Raw genomic sequence first — 23,286 nt, forward strand, 5'->3', positions numbered from 1 at the left:
CTGCAATTAATCTCACAACATGGCCTTAATCAAAGCTGCCATTTCCAATGAAAGATTTATTTGTGTCATTATTGGATTCACAATAGTGCCGTTGGACCAGGGGGGTAAAGAAACAGACCCCATAATCAGAAGGTACGAATCCCAAACCGCCATGGTGCCACTGAGGAGCCACTGAGAAAAGCACCGTCCCCACACACTACTCCCGGGTGCCTGTCAGTCCATACGTCTAGCAGTCTTCATGCCTTATTGATCAAGAGGATAGGTCAGTGACCCCAGAGAATGGCTTGGTAATCAAACGGATGGATTTGCACACCAGGACATGCAGACATCTCCTCAACAGCTTCTGTAAGTGAAAATGGTACAGATGTTATCAGGGATTGCAACAGCAATACTAATTATTATTCAGACCAAAATTACACAGCGTGAATTGGTTTGACAGGCCCTTTCTGAAAAAAAAGGGGACACCTTCAGAAGGAGTGAGTCCGAAATGGACACCCTTAGAGAGTAGAGTGAGTGTGCAGTAGGTGTCAGAGCAGGACTGGTATTAAATAGTCAAACATGGTGAACAGGAGAAAGGATCCATTGTCACGGGTGGGCTGGACATGGCGATAAAGGAGGACGCATTCGCACGATTTCACGCGACAGGTGTTTAATACAAAATACACAAGACAGGGGAACATGAACATGCACAATGACCCGATGGCGAACAGACACGAACAGGATAGTTATATACAATTATATAAATATACACCAGGTAAACACGATCAGGGATCATTACACAAGACGAACATGAAACTCCGGTCCGGACTCCGGATCCGGAGTAACCCCTGCCGGTCCGGATCATGACAGTACTCCCCCCTCAAAGGCATTACCACCTGGGAGTGCCCACAAAACGGTCCATGAAAGGGGGGTGAAGTCCATAAGGACGAGTGGCGGCTGTTCAGCACCGGCGGCGTCAGGCCCGGGCCAAAGCACGGCTTGTCCGTGGGGGACCGGCGTCCTGTCCGCCGTCCGCAGGCACCGTCACTCCGGTCAGTCTCCGGCACGCCCCGCTGGAAAGTTTGCCGCCTCCCTCGTCTCGGAGCACCTGAACTGCGCACGGATTCGTCGGTACTCCCCCGCCTCCGGAATCGCCAGGGGGAACATGGACCGCGTGGCAGATCCTCTCGAGCCCACGGTAGCTTTCGTAGGCCGCCGAGAGTCTGTCACGCTTGCTGAACTGATTAAAAACATGACATGGATCATGGCGGGGAACTGGCGATTACTGGAGCTGTGTCGCTGGAATCCGGACGAGACGGCGGCGTCGGGGGACGTCCATACATGGAACCTTGAACATGGATCTGTGGAGCAGACGTCATCCCGACCATCCACAGTTCCCTGGATCTCAGCGGGGCGTAGATCGGCTGCGTCCACATGGTCGGGTCATTCTGTCACGGGTGGGCTGGACATGGCGATAAAGGAGGACGCATTCGCACAATTTCACGCAACAGGTGTTTAATACAGACTGCACGAGACAAGGGAACATGAACACGCACAATGACCCGACGGCGAACAGACACGAACAGGATAGTTTTATACAATTATATAAATATACACCAGGTGAACACGATCAGGGAACATTGCACAAGACGAACATGAAACTCCGGTCCGGACTCCAGTTCCGGAGTAACCCCTGCCGGTCCGGATCATGACATCCGTGCATGCTTGAAGGTATTGGACAATGTCTCTAACTTTGGCCCTGATGGTGTCGGAGGCTGGGATGACCCTCCGACACCAGTTCCTGCTCAGGAAACATGTTGTGCAACATCAAATTTCCCCTGCCCTATTTGGAAACGATTGCATAATTAAGTTCTGTCTCAATAATATGGTCGCTGAGAGGGGTGCTTCCCGTTATCAGTGGGTTACAGACCAAGTCCACTGGTATACAGTATTTAAAGGTGTCTTATTATATTTCTCCCAAGGGTGGTAGTGGCCTAGTGGGTTAGACACTCGCTTATGAACCAGAAGACCCGGGTTCGAATTCCACTTACTACCATTGTGTCCCTGAGCAAGACACTTAACCCTAAATTGCTCCAGGGGGACTGTCCCTGTAACTACTGATTGTAAGTTGCTCTGGATAAGGGCGTCTGATCAATGCTGTAAATGTAAATGTTAATGATATTGTGTTTGGAGAAACATAAAAAAAAAATATGTGATAGTACTTAGCTTGTGAAGGACATGGTCTGCACCGTTTTATTTGAACCTTGTAGGTGAATAAGATCTTGCTGGAGATCATGAAAAACGCACCCCAGTCTAATCACAAGCCACGCCCCCTGTTTTATCTTATATTAAATCCAACAAATATGGTCCGGGCAACCAGGCCGCAATGGAGATGTGGATTCCTTTTTTAAATGCGATTGGAGCGTGAATCGGGGAGCATAGTCCAAGAGTTTCGTAACACAATGTAGACATTTCAGCAGCACTCTACAAACAAAAGAGTTGTGGCCATATAAGAACATCGTAAGAACATACAGGGACTCAACAGACTCTCCTTCCTCCACAGTTCCACAACTAATCCTATCGGCAGATAATGATGGTAAGTGTACAGCACCTTTGAATGTGTCTCCAGAAATTCAGTGCTGAAATGAAGATGCTGTGCCTCTCTGTCTGGAATCAGGTGTTCTGCTTCCTGGCTCTGGTTTTTCCTCTGCTGGTGAGCTCTCTACCCACCCTCCCTCAAGACTGCGAAGATCTGTACAGCAGCGGACACACACTCAGCGAGGTTTACACCATTTACCCGGCAGGGATCAGCTCGCCTGTGCAGGCGTACTGTGACATGGGCTGTGAAGACAGTGAAAAAAATGAACATTGGACGGTGAGGTGGATGGAAGCGTGGCGGAACATTTGTTGTATTTGGAAAAAAAAAAACAACTTCCATCACTACAGGTGATTCAGAGGAGATTTGATGGCAGCGTGAACTTCTACCGGCCCTGGGACCAGTACAGGAATGGCTTTGGATTCAAAGATGGCGAATACTGGCTGGGTAAAACCAATTCAAGGATATCCATGCTGTATAGCCTGGTTTTATACATACAGTCATGTTCCAATAATGGATTCCGGTTTTTACCTTTTATGACTTTAGGGCTGGAGTGGCTCCACCAGCTCACAAAGAAAAAGAAATATGAACTCAGGGTGGACTTGGAGGACTTTGAGAAAAATAAGGCCCACGCCCTGTACTCCACCTTCTCAGTGGGTTCTGAGGACGAGGGGTACACGCTTACTGTTAGTGGCTTCGTTGATGGTGGAGCAGGTAAAAGATGAAAACGACCTGGGTCTTTGATTAATAGCCAAATCACCTAAAGAAGCTTGTTTGTACAGTAGCACATATTTACAGAAAGGTATTTGACTAAACATGAATGGTGTTATGCTGCAGTGTTTTCAGTAGCAATATTGGGGCAGTGGTGGCCTAGAGGCTAAGGAAGTGGACCCGTAATCAGAAGGTTGCCGGTTCGAATCCCGACCCGCCAAAGGTGCCACTGAGGTCCCCTTGATGAAGGTACCGTCCCCACACACTGCTCCCCGGGCGCCTGTCATGGCTGCCCACTGCTCACCAAGGGTGATGGTTAAAAGCAGAGAACACATTTCGTTGTGTCACCGTGTGCTGGGCTGCAATGTTTCACAATGACAATCACTTCACTTTCAATATTGCTATTAGTTCGAATTTAGTAGAAAAAATGTAAATGTTAAACGTTCATGGTACCACAACATGTTAACAGAAGATGCCGAGGGATGGTGCTGGTGGGCCTTCATGTCCACTGTCAGTGGAAAATAAAGTATTAAATGTTAATCATCATCATTAGCCCTTTTACTATTAGCATTTAGCCACATTAGCTTTCTGTTACGTTATCAGGAAGGTAACAGCTAGCAGCTACGGCTAATAGCGAAACAATGATGTTAATGCATGTTCATTTACCAACGTAACACAGTTATTTTTCTTTTAAAGTCCTCACTACTCACATATGTCTCAAATATCTATAAAATGTGCACCTTGTATATGAATGTGATTTTTAATTTATATTATATATTGTCTTTGTGTGGAATTTTGTATGGAAAAGGGTATGGAATACAGAGCACCCTGAGAATTGAGTGTGAGGTTTATGTGGATTAGTCTGGTTACTGACTAGTTGCAGCTTTTGTTTTGTGCACCTTTGAATATAATCTATTGCGTTTACTACATGCAATGTCTCTCTGAGTTTGCAGGGGATTCTCTAACCTACCACAGCGGGCAGAAGTTCAGCACATTCGACAAAGACCAAGACAGTGATAGCGGCAATTGTGCTACAAGATATCTGGGAGCATTCTGGTACAATTCCTGTCACTTTACCAACCCCAATGGGATTTATAAGTGGGGAAGAGAAGGAACCCTCTATGCCACCGGTGTGGACTGGAGACACTGGAAGGGCTATGACTACTCGCTGAAACTTTTCAGCATGAAGATCAGGCCAGTGACCTAGGTGACAATTGATTAATTCAGTCAAGATTTCATACAACCAGTGATTAACATCGCAAGACCAGTGACCAATTCTAATAAAAGACTTAGGTTCATTTTAACCATGTGCACAGTTACATTTGCAGTACAACCAAACCTTTCTCAAAACTGTACTATTATTATCAATGTAGAAGAAAATATAAGTCTGTAAGAATTGTACAGCATAGGGTTAAAACCATTGGTGTGTTTTTAGGCAATTCATGGGAAGATTTAAGGTTCAGTTCTGTCAAAGTTGTTTTTTCATTTAACCATCATCCCATCATGCAAATGGTATCTGAAAGCTTTTGGACCAGTCAGTGCCACAAGGGTTTTAACACCTCAACAGTGGAGTCTGCATAACACACGTATACAAGAATGAAACAAAAAAGGACAAAACACAAAAGTGCATAAAAGGCTTTAAATTGACAAGACAGAGAGGACAGTTGTCTTTTATACAGTGGCCACTTGAGCCAAATGGTTCGAGAACACGTGCACACGACACCACCTACTGGCCAGGTGTATAATTACAAACAATGCAGGACCAAATAATTGTTCTACATAAATGATCACATATGTGTATAATAAAATACTGTATGAGTGTATTCTGTGTGAATATTTTAACAAAATGTAAGTATTATATGATATGCTTGAGTAACTTTGACAATGATCTACAGAACAGGGGAATTTGTATTCATTTATATTCAGAAATAACAATTTTTGGTTTTAAGCGATTCCTTTTTTTTTGACAACCTATCCGGCCTCAACCTCAACCTCCCTCTCTAAACTCTCCAAAGAAGAATCTCCAAACTATATAAACTCAATTCTAACTGTAGTATCCAAACTATTAAAACTATCCAAACTCGGAACTGACCGGAACTCTCCATCAAAACCCCACATTTTGAATGGAGCCTGAGGGGTTCATATTGGCTCAAACCTCGCGGCAAAATGTGAACCGCTTCCCGAAGCAGTCACGTGGTACAGCCGGCAGCGAGGCGTCTGACGTCATCATTGTAGTCTCCTCCCCTAAACGAAGCACGCCTCGGTACGCACTTCGCGGAAACGCCCCCTCCACTACTCGAAACACGTCCCCGAAGCCTCGGTACGTCCCGTAACATCACTAACTACATATATAACAGGTGCTGTGCAGGTCAATGGATGGTAATTAGGGGCTTGTCGTCCTAGATAATTGTGCTTTTAAAAAAAAGTGAAAGTGACGTGATACACTGCAGCGCAGCACACGATGACACAACGAAATGGGTCCTCTGCTTTTAACCATCACCCTTGACCATCAGCCATGAGAGGCGCCTGGGGAGTAGTGTGTGGGGACGGTGCTATGCTCAGTGGCACCCTAGTGTCACCTTGGCGTACCGGGGTTCGAACCGTCAACCTTCTGATTACGGGGCAGCTTCCTTATGCAGTAAGCCAACAGAAACAGCCGGCATGGTTTATTCTGCTTTTGGTCTTTTCAGGTATATTCTTTATTCAGATACTTGTTGGAAGCCGATGGTCGCCGCTTGTGGCTTTATTTACAATAATATTACTGATAATAATGGTTTTTAAAAGTGTAATACCAACAATATAGACGGAATAAGTAAATACTAAGCGCAGTAGACCGCGTTTGGGGAAGCGCGCAGCTCGTCCTCCCGCCGCCAGGGGGCGCGCTGCGCGTCCGCTCGCCGCGGTGACGTGTAACTGCTCACCGGACCAGGAAGTGGGCGAGACGGCTCGTTCAGCTAGCGAGGCTGCGACTCGTACGAAGTTTTTGTTCTTGTTTTTAATAATAATTCTAATAATAATAATTACACCGCGGTAGAAGCGGATAATTCTAATAATAATAATTACACCGCGGTAATTATTATGGGCCATGGCTCGGCGAAGGGACGTCAACTCGCCGCTTCTAGTCGCGGTGGCGCCGCTGCTGCTGCTGCTGCTGCGTTTCTGCGACGCCAGGATCCACCAGCTCAGCCTGAAGGTGAGTGGCCGCTTCACGCCGCTTAGAGGGACAATATATATATATATATGTGTGTGTGTGTGTGTGTGTGTGTGTGTGTGTGTGTGTGTGTGTGTGTGTGTGTGTGTGTGTGTGTGTCCTGTTGTGTCTTCATCATCCATAATCGATACGGTTCAATAAAGGAAGTCCGTGGGCTGAACACGTGGTGACGTCACCGTCGGACGTCTAGCTTTCAGCCTTTAACCTTTGAACTCTCCTGAGTTCACGTGTTTACAGCCACGCGTGTATTTATTTGGTGCTAATGTCAGTATAATGTTGAATATGCTGAGCTTTCTTGTGACGTCACTGTTTTGAGATCATTTACACTCAGAATCCTGCCATTTACCAGACGCCCTTATCCAGTCAGTTGGTACAGGGACGGTCCCCCCCTGGAGACACTCAGGGTTAAGTGTCTTGCTCAGGGACAATGGTAGTAAGTGGGGTTTGAACCTGGGTCTTCTGGTTCACAGGCGAGTGTGTTACCCATGAGGCTAATACCACTCTTAAAAGGTGGGGCTTGACTGTTTAGGGGCTAAATACAAGTAAGGGGATTTTATAATGCCTTTTAATGCCATATGGTTATAAAATAAAACAGCGGCATCTATTCCTTGAGCATATTATTGCACATATTTCTGCTGTCGCCTAACAACCTACTAGATTTACATTCTGTTGGAGCAACTTTTCTTCATTTTTAATTCAGGAAGACCCAAAATGATCCCACAATTGTATTTTTCCCACAAAATACAGGCCCGGCTCAGGCTGCAGCAGATTAAACAAGATGTTTTCTAAATGACGGAAGGATAAAAAGGCTTAACTTCTGGAGCTAGCAATTACAACACAGTTAACTGGTTCTGTAACAGTAATCTGAGGGTTTTAACCATGACTGCAATTTTATTTACATCTTCTCAAGCATGATGTGAAATATTTGTTGAGACAGATGTTGCTTCTGTTGTCTTCCAGAATGAAACGCGCTCAGTTATTCACCTCAACACCTTTGGCTTCTACGCTAATGCCACTCTGGAATTCCAGATGGTCTCCCTCAATCTTCCACAGAAAACACAGGACTCGAGTGACCAAGTGTGTCCCTGCTTGTCTTTGTGTGTGTGTGTGTGTGTGTCCCTGTCTGTCTGCCTGTCTGTCTGCCTGCGTGTGTGTGTCCCTGTCTGTCTGTCTGTCTGCCTGCATGTGTGTTCCTGTCTGTCTGCCTGCGTGTGTGTTCCTGTCTGTCTGCCTGCGTGTGTGTTCCTGTCTGTCTGCCTGCGTGTGTGTTCCTGTCTGTCTGCCTGCGTGTGTGTTCCTGTCTGTCTGCCTGCGTGTGTGTTCCTGTCTGTCTGCCTGCGTGTGTGTTCCTGTCTGTCTGCCTGCGTGTGTGTTCCTGTCTGTCTGCCTGCGTGTGTGTGTCCCTGTCTGTCTGTCTGCCTGTCTGTCTGCCTGCGTGTGTGTGTGTTCCTGTCTGTCTGTGTGTGTGTGTGTGTGTGTGCGCTGTGTATTTTGTAATATTGTTTCTGTTCTCCCTCCTCAGGTGGGTTTTACTCTGGCCAAGTCTCGCGTTACTGGAGTTCTGTCTTATACTGTGAGTCCCCACCAGACACCACTGCAGCTGGTGGCTGCCCTGTGTGTGTGTGTGTGTGTGTGTGTGTGTGTGTGTGTGTGTGTGTGTGACTGACTTTTATTTACTTTTTGGTCTGTAGGCCGAGGAAACAGAAGAGTGTGGCCTTCTGAAGTCCAGCAGTGTAGATCCACTCCTCATCTTCAACATCAACCTGAATCCCCCCAGGTGAGAAATGGAAAAACCCACAGTAGATACGCTGGGTGTGCCTGATGTGGAGGCGATTGGAATAACATCACGTCTGCACGTGGTTGTTCTGTTCAGTGTTCACGTGAAGGTGTACGGGGAAAACCAGGACAGCACCTTATCAGCAGATATTGAGAACAAAGAGTTAAAGAAAGCCCCATCAGGTGAGTTTATTTATGGACAAGTTGACCAAGTCGTGAGATCAGTCATCATTTCAATATTTCCACACTCTTTGGTTCCTTGTGTTGCTCAGGAACGAGAAGAAAACGAGATGCTGCTCAGCAGGACAAGGTCCAGAAGAAGCCTGGCGAAGAGGATGAAAACAGAGCAGCCGACCATGTTGGGCAGGATGCTGAAACGAATGGAGAAAAGACTCGAGCGAACGTTCAGAACGCTGGAGGCGAAAAGAAAGCTGAAACGAAAGAAGCCAACGAGGAGACCAGGGACGGCGTCTACACGCCCGAGACCGTCCAGGTAAACCGTGCTGCGTCTGGCCATGGGGTGTTCTCTGGTGAACTCTGACCTTTTTTTTTCCCTCCCTGCAGCTGAACAACTACAGCAGCATGAACATTGTGCTGCTGAAGCACGGAGACAAGCATGTGGAGTACGGCTTTGGTGTGAGTAGTCAAAAGCGCTACGTTCATTCCAGGGATGCACTGATCCGACACAAAAATAGCCATTTCATACACGCCATACTTGCGATATGGGTCGCGGCACTGCAAATGAAGTTAAGCGAATAAGGTTGCCGGTTCGATGCCCGATCCGCCAAGGTGGCACTGAGCAAAGCACCGTCCCCACACACTGGTCCCCACACACGCGGGGGCTTGTCATGGCTGCTCACTGCTCACTCAGGGTGATGGGTTAAATGCAGAGAGCACATTTCACTGTCTTTTAGATCATAGTGTGTTAATATATAGCACAGTAGGCTTGGTATCAATGCATTTACATGTATTAATATATAAAAATATTGGCTATTGATTAATCTCAGCATTGAAAGCTTAAGTAGCTCTTCAAGTGCAAATGCGAAGCACCGTTAGATGCAGTCGTTACGAATGTAGAAACTTCTTGTTTCATTTGTATCGCCCCCTTGTGGTATGCAACTATTATCATGTTTTACCCTGAAAGGAGTACTAATGAAATGAATTTGTAGCGTGTAATTTACAGATTTGCTCATTTTAATGCATCAGCCTCTTACACGTCTGTTCATAATTAATCAGCACGTCATCTTGATCCATCAATGTTTTGGGATTTTGTGGCATTCCCTGCAAATTTCCTGTCAAACTAAAACACTCGTCTGTAAACAAATTTAGTATGGCTGGATGGTACAATGGTACAAAAATAAAACAATTCGAGCCAACTATAGAATGAATACCATATAAAACTGTGGAGAATAGTATACAAAAACTCTCTTTACACACACACACACGAGCACTATATTCCAACCACTTCAACCCGATGTTACCCGGCAGAAAGAGGCGTGGCACAATAGAGGTTAAAAGGATGAGCAGTTTCTAATTTATTAACACCAGTGGATTATTATTGCAGTTGCATGTAAATATTGTATGTAAAAAAGGTACCAATGTTACAGAGAAAACCAAAATTAAGAGAAAGCAGAAAAGATAGAGAAAGAAGAAAAAGGCTCAGGAGCTGGAAGGCCCAGTTCCCGATGGAAAAGAAAATGGAAGTCCCGCCACCACAAGTCAACATTCCTTTATACCTTTGACTCGCAGGAAGTTGTCACAGACCAATCAGAATTTGTCGTTTCTGTGTTGTCACGCCCGGGGAGGACAAAGAGAGCGGGGGGGGGTCTCACAAACACATGGGTGCGCCTCACACCTTTTGAAGGCCGGCAAAAAAGAGGTGGTTGCCTCTCCACAAGACAAAAGGTGCAGAAGTATCGTGGTCCTGCAGAATGTCCCATCTTACACCCGTAACCAGAAGGTTGCCGGTTCGAGGTCCCCGGGCGCCTGTCATGACAACCACTTCACTTTCACGAAGGAAAAATAAAAAAAGGCGCGGTTGTTGTTGTTTTTTTTTTTTTTTTTTTTTTTTTTTTTTTTTTTTTTCCCATTTTAAGTAGAAATGATTCTAAAAGTCCAAATTTCTCTCTGTCACAGTTCAACATGACCATGGGCTCTCTGACCGAGGGCCTGTACACCCTCAACTTCCACTACTGCCGGCCCCGGACCGAGGTTCTTAACACCTACGCCCTGAGTGTAAGTACGGAAGCCTGTAGAAGGTGCGGACGCCATTGTCACGCCGCGGCATGAACATGTCTGCGTTCGGTGTCGCTCAGGTAAAGATTGTGGAACGGAATCCCGGAGGCTACCTGTCGGCGTCCGAGATCCCCCTCCCCCGCCTTTACATCTGCATGGCCGCCGTCTTCTTCGTTGCAGCCGTCATCTGGGTCTACACGCTGATGAAGCACCGGTAGATTTTTTTTAAACAATCTTGCCTCTAAGTCCAGTCGCGCTCCGCTTGAATCGTGCCAAATTCTGTGTGTTTACAGGTACAGCGTGTTTAAGATCCACTGGCTGATGGCAGCCTTGGCCTTCACTAAGTCCATCTCCCTGGTCTTCCACAGCGTAAGTGTCCCGCTCGCCGGCTGTCCAGTAGCCCGGCCGCTGAAGTTTCACCACTTGCCTCCTCTTTTTTTTTTCCAGATAAACTTTCACTTCATCAACACGGAGGGCCACCCCATCGAAGGCTGGGCTGTCATGTACTACATCACTCACCTGTGAGTGTGCAGCTGTTCAAAACCGCAGGTGCCTAAATGCATTTGCCCGGACTGTCGTGTAACGCCAGCTCTCCGTCTGTAGACTGAAGGGGGCGCTGCTCTTCATCACGCTGGCGCTGATCGGCACAGGCTGGGCGTTTGTCAAATACATCTTATCGGACAAGGAGAAAAAGATCTTCATGATAGTCATCCCTCTGCAGGTGCGTGTGAGCTGCAAAGTGAAACGTAAAAGGAGGAATAAACTGGTAGGCTGGTAGTAGAAGACCCGGGTACAAACCCCACTTACTACCATAGTGTCCCTGAGCAAGACACTTAACCCTGAGTGTCTCCAGGGGGGGACTGTCCCTGTAACTACTGATTGTAAGTCGCTCTGGAAAAGCCGTAAATGTAAATAAAAACCATTTCCAATTGTGCTTTGATTTGTAGGTTCTTGCCAATGTTGCCTACATCATCATCGAGTCGACAGAGGAGGGCACCAGCGAGTACAGGCTGTGGAAGGAGATCCTTTTCCTGGTGGACCTCATCTGCTGCGGAGCCATCCTGTTCCCTGTGGTTTGGTAAGACGCGGGTTTCAAACTGGCAGCATGTAGTCTGTGGCCAAAATGAGTAAATGACATTCGGCGACTTGTGACCCCCCTCAGGTCTATTCGCCACTTGCAGGAGGCGTCCACTACAGACGGAAAGGGTGAGAGACGCGGTGTTGCCTGTTTGTTTTATCCCCATGGCGATTGACAGTTTAGTTAAGTCCCTTTCTCTTTCCCCGGTTTTTCACGTAGCCGCCATGAACCTGGAGAAGCTGAAGCTCTTCAGACATTACTACGTGATGGTAAGTGTGTTCCTGACTCTGTGCAGACGAAGCTGCCACCAATGTCACATTCAGTTGTAGCTTCTCGTCAGAAGTTCACCCTCTTCCATCCAATTCTCCGCAGATCGTGTGTTATATCTACTTCACAAGAATCATCGCCATTTTTCTGAAGGTCATTGTGCCGTTCCAGTGGCAGTGGGGGTATGAGGTAAGACGATGGGCTCGGTTGTGGTCTGCTCGTGTTTAGTAGCGTAGTGTGTGTTTTATTCTCTGCGCCTCTCCTCTAGTTTCTGGTGGAAGTGTCCACGCTGGTATTCTTCGTCCTGACTGGGTTTAAGTTTCGTCCAGCGTCTAACAACCCCTACCTCCAGCTGCCCCAGGACGAGGAGGACATGGAGATGGATGAAGTGTGAGTGTGTGTTTTTTTTTCAAACATACTGCACTGCACTAGAGCGCCGTCCAAAAACGTTCATATTCTTAAAGGTCTCTTGACATTAAATATTTTTTTTGCTTTTATATCGGTCTTGTTGGTCCCCCTTGAAGTCTCTAGGTGCAGAATTACAGCCACTTTGATCCAGTCCCACAATGCCGTTTCACCATCTGTAGCTTTAAATGCTAATGAGGAGGAGAGGGGCGGGACGAGGAGGACAGCAGCCTATAGAAGTTGAGCAGGCGATGGTGTCAACACAATTCACCAACAACAATGTTTGGCGAAGACAGGAAGTCGTGTCTGCATTTTTCCAGAAAAAAATTAAATGAACCCACTGGTTCTTCAGAGTCTCTTCGAGGAGACAAATTCCAAATCAAACCGGCTGAGCTGCCGCTCTCTGGACGGCGAAGCCGAATGACCAAAGCACTCTTTACACCCATCACCATTTCTAGCCACTGCAGGACCATAGACGGGCTCGGGGAACTCGTATTAATTTTCATGTCGGGGGACCTTTTTAATGAGCAAATAATACTTTTTATTTAAAATATGTACTGGGGTTGTTATTGACTGTACATGTAGAAGTGTAAAGACATTCAGTAAACGGGGTTCCTCCGTACAGTAAGGCTGCAAATAAATTTGTATTTTGAGAGTAAACTAGTCATCAAATGTAACAGAATAGTCATAGTTGGGTTATAAATTCCGTAATTATTACATTAGCATAAGCATGTAGCTGAATGCTATTGCAGACATCCCACGTCTCCAGGAAGTTCCCGTGAGTCTCTCGCACAATGACAGCGGCTTCCTGAATTTAATTTTTTTTTATATTTAATAATTAACCAGAGCTACGGTTAGGGTTCGGAGCATAGCAACTTACTTCTGCTCTCCGTGTTTGTTGCACTGGGCATGTAAAGCGGGACAAAGGAATTTCCCTCCGGATTAATAAAGATTCCCTCAGTCTTAAACGGAGGAGAGGCTGCTGGAAGTGGTGCACTACGTTGCGGGACCGTGAGGGTGGTGCATAGTGATGGGCGTTAACCACGCCTACTTTTTGGGCAAGAACTGCACTTTCGCTGGTCTGAAAACAGAAAAGCGCAGGTTTTTTTTTTGTCCTGCTTTTTAAAAGATTTCTAGCAATGGTCGACAGCCAAATTCGTGGTGACTGGCTTTGGTCGATTACGCCCTGTTCTGAGCGTGGCCGTTTCCTCTCTCTCAAGCCTTACAGAGTCCGGGGCGTTGGAGGGCATCTCCAAGGTGAAGAAGACGTCGAACGGCCGCGAGCGACCCAGAGAATCGGCCTTATGAGCGGCGTCCTGAGCGTGGGAGGAGTCTGGACTGAGGCGGCTCCTCCCCTCGGTTCATTCCGCCTGTGGTTGGGATCACCGCAACCATGGCCTCGCTATGCAAAAGGGGGGGGACATCGAAATTCAGCAGCCGGTGTTTTGGACAGACACTGCGGCTTTCTTTCAGGTGACTTACGAAGGTTTTATTCTGCAAAGCGGCCTGCCCTGGACAGCCGAGACCAGCGTCCCACGGACCGTTACCGCAAAACTGTTACCGCCGTTCGTCCTCTCGCTCTCTTGCAGCCATTTGTCCCCATTCGTCTCTCATTCCCTCTCTCTTGCTTCACCTCTCCGGTCTGGTAAGGCAGGCTGTGGTGTGAATCTCCAAAGACAATCATTTTTACGGTGATGTTTGAATTCTGTCGTTTTATTCACCTTACACGTTATTTAAATGGTTCTGTTTGTGCTGTTCTTTCGTGTCTGCACTCTGAAGCATCTGGCAGTTCCATCACTTTTGCAGTTGAGGTTTACCTGAAGTATTGTGTGAAGAGCTTGCTTCTTTCTCTCTCTCTCTCTCTCTCTCGCTCTCCCTCCCACTCCCACATGATGCGTGTGCAGTGGGATGTTCCACAAAACCGGATTTCATGATTAACCCATGTGAAGCTGAGAGATCCAGTTTTGTGGTAGAGCTAGTGTGTGTGTGTGTGTGTGCGCTGTCGTGTTAATCTGTTGGGGTGTGTTTTCAGCCCTTTCTCCTCATTCCTCAACAGGTTATAGTGCAAAGTTCAAGCAGGACAGATTTTGAAAATTATGAAGAAAAATGTGCATTGTGAGTCTGTCGAGAAAAGAAAAGCAAGTAGAGTTCATAAACTTGCACATTAAGGTCCGGGGTAGTTTTTTTTTTTTTTTTCCTCTGAAATTTATGACGTCAGGATTTTAGGTGTTTTTTTCTGATTTCTGAATAATAAAGTATACTTTGTTTTGGACTGTCATAATTTACCATAAAATGCTGTCCTGTGAAATAAAACTGATTTTCAACTTTATTTTGGTCGGCATCAAACTACTTTTTGGTTTTTAGCCATGCGATATTTGCTATATGAGTCCCTTATATCCGGTATCTGTAACTCTTCTTGGAAGTTTATTTATTTTTTGTGGGGTCCCTTAAACTGGGGCAGTGGTGGCCAAGCTTTGAAGGAAGGAGCCCTGCAATCAGAAGGTTGCCGGTTCAAATCCCGATCCGCTGAGGAGCTACTGAGCAAAGCACCGTCCCCACACACTGCTCCCCGGGCGCCTGTCATGGCTGCCCACTGATCAACAAGGGTGATGGTTAAATGCAGAGGACAAATTTCACTGTGTGCACCGTGTGACGATCACTTCACTTTATCTGTAAAATAATTCTGTAATGATGAAATCGACCTGGTACATTTTGTCCACAGAAAGCTAAACGTCCTTTACATAATTTCGAGAAGACGTCATTTCATTTTTTTTCCCAGAAACATCAGTCTGTATTGTACGAAGGACAGAATTGCTTCGTCAGCAGAATCTATTTTCAGCATGGAAATCAACATTTGATAGCCCACGAGATTTTGTTCCACTCGGGCGTTCTGAGTTCAGCGACTAATGGACGAGAAGGCCTGGCTCACAATCTCGCTGGGGTGCAGTAGTGCTTTCCCCAAACGGTGGCCACTACCTTGGAGAGCAGCCATGAAAGGTGCCCGGGGACCTGTCTCCAAACATGTCTCCTCCTGGCAGACATGAAGCACAGTCCCTGAGTACCGGTGGCCCTCGAGGACATGTCCTGTCCCCACTGCATTTCTCCCTCTACACCGACGACTGCACCTCCGTGCAGATGACACCACCATCATTGGACTCAGGATGGTGATGAATGTGCATACTGACAGGAAGTTATAATTCAACTATTTTTATTTTTTTTTTCTTCAATTTCATGACCATTTACGTTGGTAGATTCTCACTAAAAGGCATCAAAACTATGAATGAACACATGTGGAGTTATGTACTTAACAAAAAGTGGAGACCTGACCACAGTCACTGGACCTGAACCCCAATCCAGATGGTTTGGGGTGAGCTGGACAAGTGCTAAACACCTCTGAGAACTCCTTCAAGACTGTTGGAGAACCATTTCAGGTGACGACCTCTTGAAGCTCATGGAGAGAATGCCAAGAGTCTGCAAAGCAGTAATCAGAGACAAGAAACTAGAATATAAAACATGTTTTCAGTTATTTCACCTTTTTTTGTTAAGTACATAACTCCACACGTGTTCGTTCATAGTTTTGATGCCTTCAGTGAGAATCTACCAACGTAAATGGTCATGAAAAAAAGAAAACACGTTGAATGAGAAGGTGCGTCCAAACTTTTGGCCTGTGCTCTGTGTGTGTGTGTTGTTCACAAGTGCACAGATGGTCCTCATTTGATATTTTAGTCCCGATCACCGAGTTTTCCTTCGACTTCGGAGCGACATGTCGGGGAGCGACTCTCGGGGGCGCGCGTACGTCATCGCTGACGGGCGCGCGCCAGCGGAGACGCTCCTGGGACACGCAGGACACGGGACGTCGCGGAGCGGACAGGACGAGTTATAAAGCGCGATGTAAGTAGCTCCTGGTCCTTCCTCGCTCTCTCTTCACTCCTATTTGCGACATTTTATCGATCCTCTGGTGACGTTTGCATGACAGCGTCCCACATCTCGTGCAAATTTTTGTTCTGCGCTTGATCCTCGCCGCAGACCTGCGACCTGCGATCCTTTCCGGACGGACGCAACTTTTATTATTATTATTATTATTATTATTATTATTATTATCCGCAGTGCAGCAGCCACCGATGCGCCAAGAGGTCGCACTCCTGTCCCAGATGATGCTGCAGGATCGCTCCCTCCCTCCCTCCCTCCATCCATCCATCCATCCATCCCTCCCTCCCTCCTTTCTTGTATTCTGCAGACTGCATACGGACCTTTTCTTGTCCTGATCAGTGATGGTTGCCATGCTCTTTCAGGGCTGTCATTTTAACCTTGCTGATGGCGCTGTCCGTGACTGTGGCGCAAGGTGGGGATGGGTAAGAGGTTCTTCCATTCCTCAAGAGCTTCACCTTCAGTCTGATCTTTACTTCTGCATGCACCCACACTTTCTGTGTGTGTGTGTGTGTGTGTGTGTCCAAGGCCCAGCAATGACAGCAGCTTCTGCACGGAATTCCGAGAGTGTCTCCAGTTCGACCTGGTGTGCAAAATGGACGAATACGAAGTGAGCAAGTCATCCAGATCCTGCTTCCACTACATTTACATTTACAGCATTTACCAGACGCCCTTATCCAGACCACCTTACAGTCAGTAGTGACAGGGACAGTCCCCCCCGGAGACAATCAGGGTTAAGTGTCTTGCTCAGGGACACAATGGTATTAAGTGGGATTTGAACCTGGGTCTTCTGGTTCATACGAGTGTGTTACCCACTAGTCTACTACCACCACAAGGCCGAGTTTATTCCCAGGTAAAACACTGATTATACTGATTATGACAATATCGCAGTACTGGTAGATGCTGGCTTTGCTGCTGGAGCTGGACAGGTCAGATCATTGATTGTGAATACTAGCACGTCTGGCATGCACTGGATGGATTCCTGCCTGCTGTGCCAACAGTGTGTGTGTGTGTGTGGGTGTGGCAGGTGCGACACTACAGCCCTACTCGCTGGGTGTCCACAGACGCAGAGGCTTATTTCATGGGCGTGGGAGCAGCCATGGCCTTCAGAAGACTTTACCAGTACATCACCGGAGCTAATACAGAGGGTACGAGGGAACAAGACCATCCATCTCCTAAGTCACTTCTGCACAGCATTATTTGTCAGGGGTTTTGTATTTGTGACACAGGTGTTCAGATCGGGATGACCGCCCCAGTCCTTGTCAAGATCCCAGAAAAGACCAAGAAGTGGGAACCGGCCATGTATACCCTCAGCTTCCTGCTTCCCTCGGACTTCCAGGAGAGTCCTCCAGTGCCCACCAATGACAAGGTGATTCTTGTCTGGTGTACACCTGCTTTTGGGTTTACTTTTAATCAAATGCACAAGGTGTGATTTGACGGTTCTCCCCTTCCTGTAGTTGTATTTCACAGACATGCCTGATATGGACGTATACGTCAGGAGTTATGGGGGGTGGATGCTGTCTGTTACTTCCAGGCTTCATGCCAATTTGCTTACCAAGCAGCTGCAGAAAGTCCAGGCATCTTACAACGACACATATCACTACATGGTGGCATATGACAGGTACACACAGCTGCTGCACACACCTCCATCACCCTCACCAGAAACACACAGCTGCTGCACACACCTCCATCATTCTCTCCAGAAACACACAGTTGCTGCACACATCCCCATCACCCTCTCCAGGAACACACAGCTGCTGCACACACCTCCATCACCCTCTCCAGGAACCCACAGCTGCTGCACACACCTCCATCACCCTCTCCAGAAACACACAGCTGCTGCACACACTTCCATCACTCTGTCCAGGAACATACAGCTGCTGCACACATCACCATCACCCTCTTCAGGAACACACAGCTGCTGCACACACCTCTATCACCCTCTCCAGGAACACACAGCTGCTGCACACACCTCCATCACCCTCTCCAGAAACACACAGCTGCTGCACACACTTCCATCACTCTGTCCAGGAACATACAGCTGCTGCACACATCACCATCACCCTCTTCAGGAACACACAGCTGCTGCACACACCTCTATCACCCTCTCCAGGAACACACAGCTGCTGCACACACCTCCATCACCCTCTCCAGAAACACACAGCTGCTGCACACACCTCCATCACCCTCTCCAGAAACACACAGCTGCTGCACACACTTCCATCACTCTGTCCAGGAACATACAGCTGCTGCACACATCACCATCACCCTCTTCAGGAACACACAGCTGCTGCACACATCCCCATCACCCTCTCCAGGAACACACAGCTGCTGCACACATCACCATCACCCTCTTCAGGAACCCACAGCTGCTGCACACACCTCTATCACCCTCTCCAGGAACACACAGCTGCTGCACACACCTCCATCACCCTCTCCAGGAACACACAGTTGCTGCACACATCCCCATCACCCTCTCCAGGAACACACAGCTGCTGCACACACCTCCATCACCCTCTCCAGGAACCCACAGCTGCTGCACACACCTCCATCACCCTCTCCAGAAACACACAGCTGCTGCACACACTTCCATCACTCTGTCCAGGAACATACAGCTGCTGCACACATCACCATCACCCTCTTCAGGAACACACAGCTGCTGCACACACCTCTATCACCCTCTCCAGGAACACACAGCTGCTGCACACACCTCCATCACCCTCTCCAGAAACACACAGCTGCTGCACACACCTCCATCACCCTCTCCAGAAACACACAGCTGCTGCACACACTTCCATCACTCTGTCCAGGAACATACAGCTGCTGCACACATCACCATCACCCTCTTCAGGAACACACAGCTGCTGCACACATCCCCATCACCCTCTCCAGGAACACACAGCTGCTGCACACATCACCATCACCCTCTTCAGGAACCCACAGCTGCTGCACACACCTCTATCACCCTCTCCAGGAACACACAGCTGCTGCACACACCTCCATCACCCTCTCCAGGAACACACAGTTGCTGCACACATCACCATCACCCTCTCCAGGAACACACAGCTGCTGCACACACCTCCATCACCCTCTCCAGAAACACACAGCTGCTGCACACATCCCCATCACCCTCTCCAGGAACCCACAGCTGCTGCACACACCTCTATCACCCTCTCCAGGAACACACAGCTGCTGCACACACCTCCATCACCCTCTCCAGGAACACACAGTTGCTGCACACATCACCATCACCCTCTCCAGGAACACACAGCTGCTGCACACACCTCCATCACCCTCTCCAGAAACACACAGCTGCTGCACACATCCCCATCACCCTCTCCAGGAACACACAGCTGCTGCACACACCTCTATCACCCTCTCTAGGAACACACAGCTGCTGCACACATCCCCATCACCCTCTCCAGGAACACACAGCTGCTGTACACACCTCCATCACCCTCTCCAGAAACACACAGCTGCTGCACACACCTCCATCACCCTCTCCAGAAACACACAGATGCTGCACACACTTCCATCACTCTGTCCAGGAACATACAGCTGCTGCACACATCACCATCACCCTCTTCAGGAACACACAGCTGCTGCACACACCTCCATCACCCTCTCCAGGAACACACAGCTGCTGCACACACCTCCATCACCCTCTCCAGGAACACACAGTTGCTGCACACATCACCATCACCCTCTCCAGGAACACACAGCTGCTGCACACACCTCCATCACCCTCTCCAGAAACACACAGCTGCTGCACACATCCCCATCACCCTCTCCAGGAACACACAGCTGCTGCACACACCTCCATCACCCTCTCCAGGAAGCCACAGCTGCTGCACACACCTCTATCACCCTCTCTAGGAACACACAGCTGCTGCACACATCCCCATCACCCTCTCCAGGAACACACAGCTGCTGTACACACCTCCATCACCCTCTCCAGAAACACACAGCTGCTGCACACATCCCCATCACCCTCTCCAGGAACACACAGCTGCTGCACACACCTCCATCACCCTCTCCAGGAACCCACAGCTGCTGCACACACCTCTATCACCCTCTCTAGGAACACACAGCTGCTGCACACATCGCCATCACCCTCTCCAGGAACACACAGCTGCTGTACACACCTCCATCACCCTCTCCAGAAACACACAGCTGCTGCACACACCTCCATCACCCTCTCCAGGAACCCACAGCTGCTGCACACACCCCCATCACCCTCTCCAGAAACACGCAGCTGCTGCACACACCTCCATCACCCTTTCTAGGAAAACACAGCTGCTGCACACATCCCCATCACCCTCTCCAGGAACACACAGCTGCTGTACACACCTCCATCACCCTCTGCAGAAACACACAGCTGCTGCACACACCTCCATCACCCTCTCCAGAAACACACAGCTGCTTCACACACTTCCATCACTCTGTCCAGGAACATACAGCTGCTGCACACATCACCATCACCCTCTCCAGGAACACATAGCTGCTGCACACACCTCTATCACCCTCTCCAGGAACACACAGCTGCTGCACACACTTACATCACTCTGTCCAGGAACATACAGCTGCTGCACACACCTCCTTCTTGTTATTAGGTGCAATTGTTGTAGATAATATATCTTTACATATAAAAAATTAATGCAACGAAAATGCATTCATTCAGTAAAAATTGATTCTTCTGCATAAACATGCACATATTTAAAAGAGAATATGGTCTAAGAGCTAAATACTTAATAATAATAGTTGTAGTTCTTCAATTACTAAGAATAACAAAGAAACCTAGATTTTTCCTTCCACTTGTCTTTTTGCGCCCCAAGCCAACAGGTATCTAACTAACTCTGTGTGTGTTTGTGTGTGTTTTCTGCAGTCCTCTGAAGCTGCTGAACAGACATAACGAGGTGTGGTACGTGGTGGAAGATGACCCTGTGTGTGTTAATGTTTCGGAAATACAAACTGAGCCACCCACACCCGAACCCGATTCCACACTCACACCCAAACCCGAACTTGACCCCACACTCACACCCACAACCAAACCTGAACTCAAACCCACACTCACAACCAAACCTGAACTCGAACCCACACTCACACCCACAACCAAACCTGAACTCGAACCCACACTCACACCCACAACCAAACCCAAACTGGAACCCACGCTCACACCCACAACCAAAGCCGAACTGGAACCCACACTCACACCCACAGCTTGAACAACTGCACGCAGGCCTGTATGTTGCTGTTGCACAAACACACACAGCAGCAAAGTGAGCGCACAGGCAGCATTCAGCAATAATCACAGGCAATAAAAATGCTTTCTTTTCTCTCTGGTCCAGTCGTACTGGTGCAGGACCAATGAGGCGTGGGCTGGTGTGTTACCTGCAGTCATGTGTTTATACCCTAGATATGCCTCTGCAACAATATGCCATGCTATGTCACCCTAAAGAACAAATCTGTAACTAAGCTGTCCTAAATATGCTAAACTAACACGTCTTTGACGTTACATCTATTTATCATTTCCATGAATGCAGGCTATTCAGCTGTGAAGTATGTATACATTTGGCATGTACTGTAATAAAGTACTATTGCAGTGTGGTTCATCTGGCCTTCTTTTTGAACACACCATGTTCTCCCCATGTGGGCACCAGCACCTCTGCATATCTAGGATTTCCTCATGGCCCGTGGGAAATAATTTTTTTGTCACATTGCAAAGAAAATGTTTACATTTTCAGCCTTTAGCAGACTAATGCTAATCTAGCCTGATCTTGAACAGACAATTGGTTTGGTCTGAAGCTGTGCCCCTTCCAACATGGTGCTAGCATTCATGGGTGCTTTTCCAGCAGAACTGGTAAGAGACCATGTTTCTCCATATCTGGCCAGGGGAAGATGAGTTCTGTATAAAGAAGGCTCTTTGTGACAATTATCCACATGTATGATAGCAATGCTGTATCACACAAGTGCAGTGAAGAATTCGAACCGGCAACCTTCTGATTAAGGGGTTGCTTCCTTAAATCAACTTTTGTTTGCAAGCTTTTGTTTAGTATGTTCACTTTGATTACACTGCAGTGTTGTAAGGTGTGCACTGGAAGGGCTTCACTACAGTGCACATCGCCAAGTGTATTTTAAGGTATGGTTTGGTATAGAAATCTGGTGTAGCTCGGTTTCTCACGCACTTGCACTTTATGGCAGTCTTTAATTTGTCTGGGGTGGTAGTAGCCTGGTGGGTAATACGCTCTCCTATGAACCAGAAGACCCAGGTTCAAATCCCACCTACTACCATTGTGTCCCTGAGCAAGACTTTATGTCAAATTTGCACTATTTAGGATGTATGTCACTAGTTGACTTGTTTTCCCTGAATGTATGTCTTAACGTCACGGCAGATCCCGAGAGGGCGTGACACACCTGGCGAGAACTCCCGGAATGATGCGTGTAGGCCACGCCCTTGACTCCCTGCACCTGCAGCCCTACGCTATAAAAGATGTCCTGTACCAGTGTTCCAGAATTAAATATGGAACCAGCGAGTGGAGGGAGTGGTTGCGCTTGACCACTCGCTTAATTAAAGTCAGTGTGACTCCCTGTCTGGTAGATTCTCACTGAAGGCATCAAAACTATGAATGAACACATGCGGAGTTATGGACAAAAAAAGGTGAAATAACTGAAAACATGTTTTATATTCTAGTTTCTTGTCTCTGATTACTGCTTTGCACACGCTTGGCATTCTCTCCATGAGCTTCAAGAGGTCGTCACCTGAAATGGTTCTCCAACAGTCTTGAAGGAGTTCCCAGAGGTGTTTAGCACTTGTTGGGGTCCAGCTCACCCCATCTGGATTGGGTTCAGGTCCGGTGACTGTGGAGGTCAGGTCTCCACTTTTTGTTAAGTACATAACTCCACATGTGTTCATTCATAGTTTTACCAACGTAAATGGTCGTTAAAATAAAGAAAACACTTTGAATGAGAAGGTGCGTCCAAACCTTTGGCCTGTACTGTATGAAGGGTCCTATCACCCACACCGAACGAATATATATTACTAGAACCTTTATGTACATGATGTTAATAAGACATCAAAATAACAATATCATTATTAATAAT

General features: G+C 47.6%; 3 protein-coding genes across 3 annotated transcripts; all 3 read left to right on the forward strand.

The window, feature by feature from the left end:
* Positions 1-2,511: 2,511 nt before the first annotated feature.
* Positions 2,512-4,493, forward strand: LOC114785858 (microfibril-associated glycoprotein 4-like). Its single transcript, XM_028972499.1, has 5 exons — positions 2,512-2,575; positions 2,657-2,854; positions 2,926-3,022; positions 3,122-3,289; positions 4,240-4,493. Exons 1-5 carry the CDS (start codon positions 2,570-2,572, stop codon positions 4,491-4,493), a joined length of 723 nt encoding a protein of 240 aa, XP_028828332.1. The 5' UTR covers positions 2,512-2,569.
* A 1,705-nt stretch (positions 4,494-6,198) lies between these two features.
* gpr108 (G protein-coupled receptor 108) lies at positions 6,199-14,587 on the forward strand. The gene is made up of 18 exons (XM_028972238.1): positions 6,199-6,479; positions 7,458-7,574; positions 8,020-8,070; positions 8,189-8,274; positions 8,371-8,456; positions 8,546-8,766; positions 8,838-8,909; positions 10,410-10,508; positions 10,589-10,722; positions 10,802-10,877; positions 10,956-11,029; positions 11,112-11,229; positions 11,456-11,586; positions 11,671-11,714; positions 11,806-11,855; positions 11,959-12,042; positions 12,122-12,243; positions 13,479-14,587. The coding sequence occupies exons 1-18, from the start codon at positions 6,372-6,374 to the stop codon at positions 13,564-13,566; spliced, it is 1,761 nt and encodes a 586-aa protein (XP_028828071.1). The 5' UTR covers positions 6,199-6,371; the 3' UTR covers positions 13,567-14,587.
* A 1,473-nt stretch (positions 14,588-16,060) lies between these two features.
* Positions 16,061-21,792, forward strand: soul5l (heme-binding protein soul5, like). The gene is made up of 7 exons (XM_028972452.1): positions 16,061-16,149; positions 16,551-16,610; positions 16,714-16,795; positions 17,213-17,333; positions 17,415-17,554; positions 17,643-17,806; positions 21,071-21,792. Coding segments are annotated over exons 1-7 (909 nt in total). The 5' UTR covers positions 16,061-16,147; the 3' UTR covers positions 21,411-21,792.
* Positions 21,793-23,286: the final 1,494 nt, after the last annotated feature.

This window comes from Denticeps clupeoides, chromosome 3, assembly GCF_900700375.1.
Source record: "Denticeps clupeoides chromosome 3, fDenClu1.1, whole genome shotgun sequence".
In the NCBI taxonomy this organism is placed as follows: domain Eukaryota; kingdom Metazoa; phylum Chordata; class Actinopteri; order Clupeiformes; family Denticipitidae; genus Denticeps; species Denticeps clupeoides.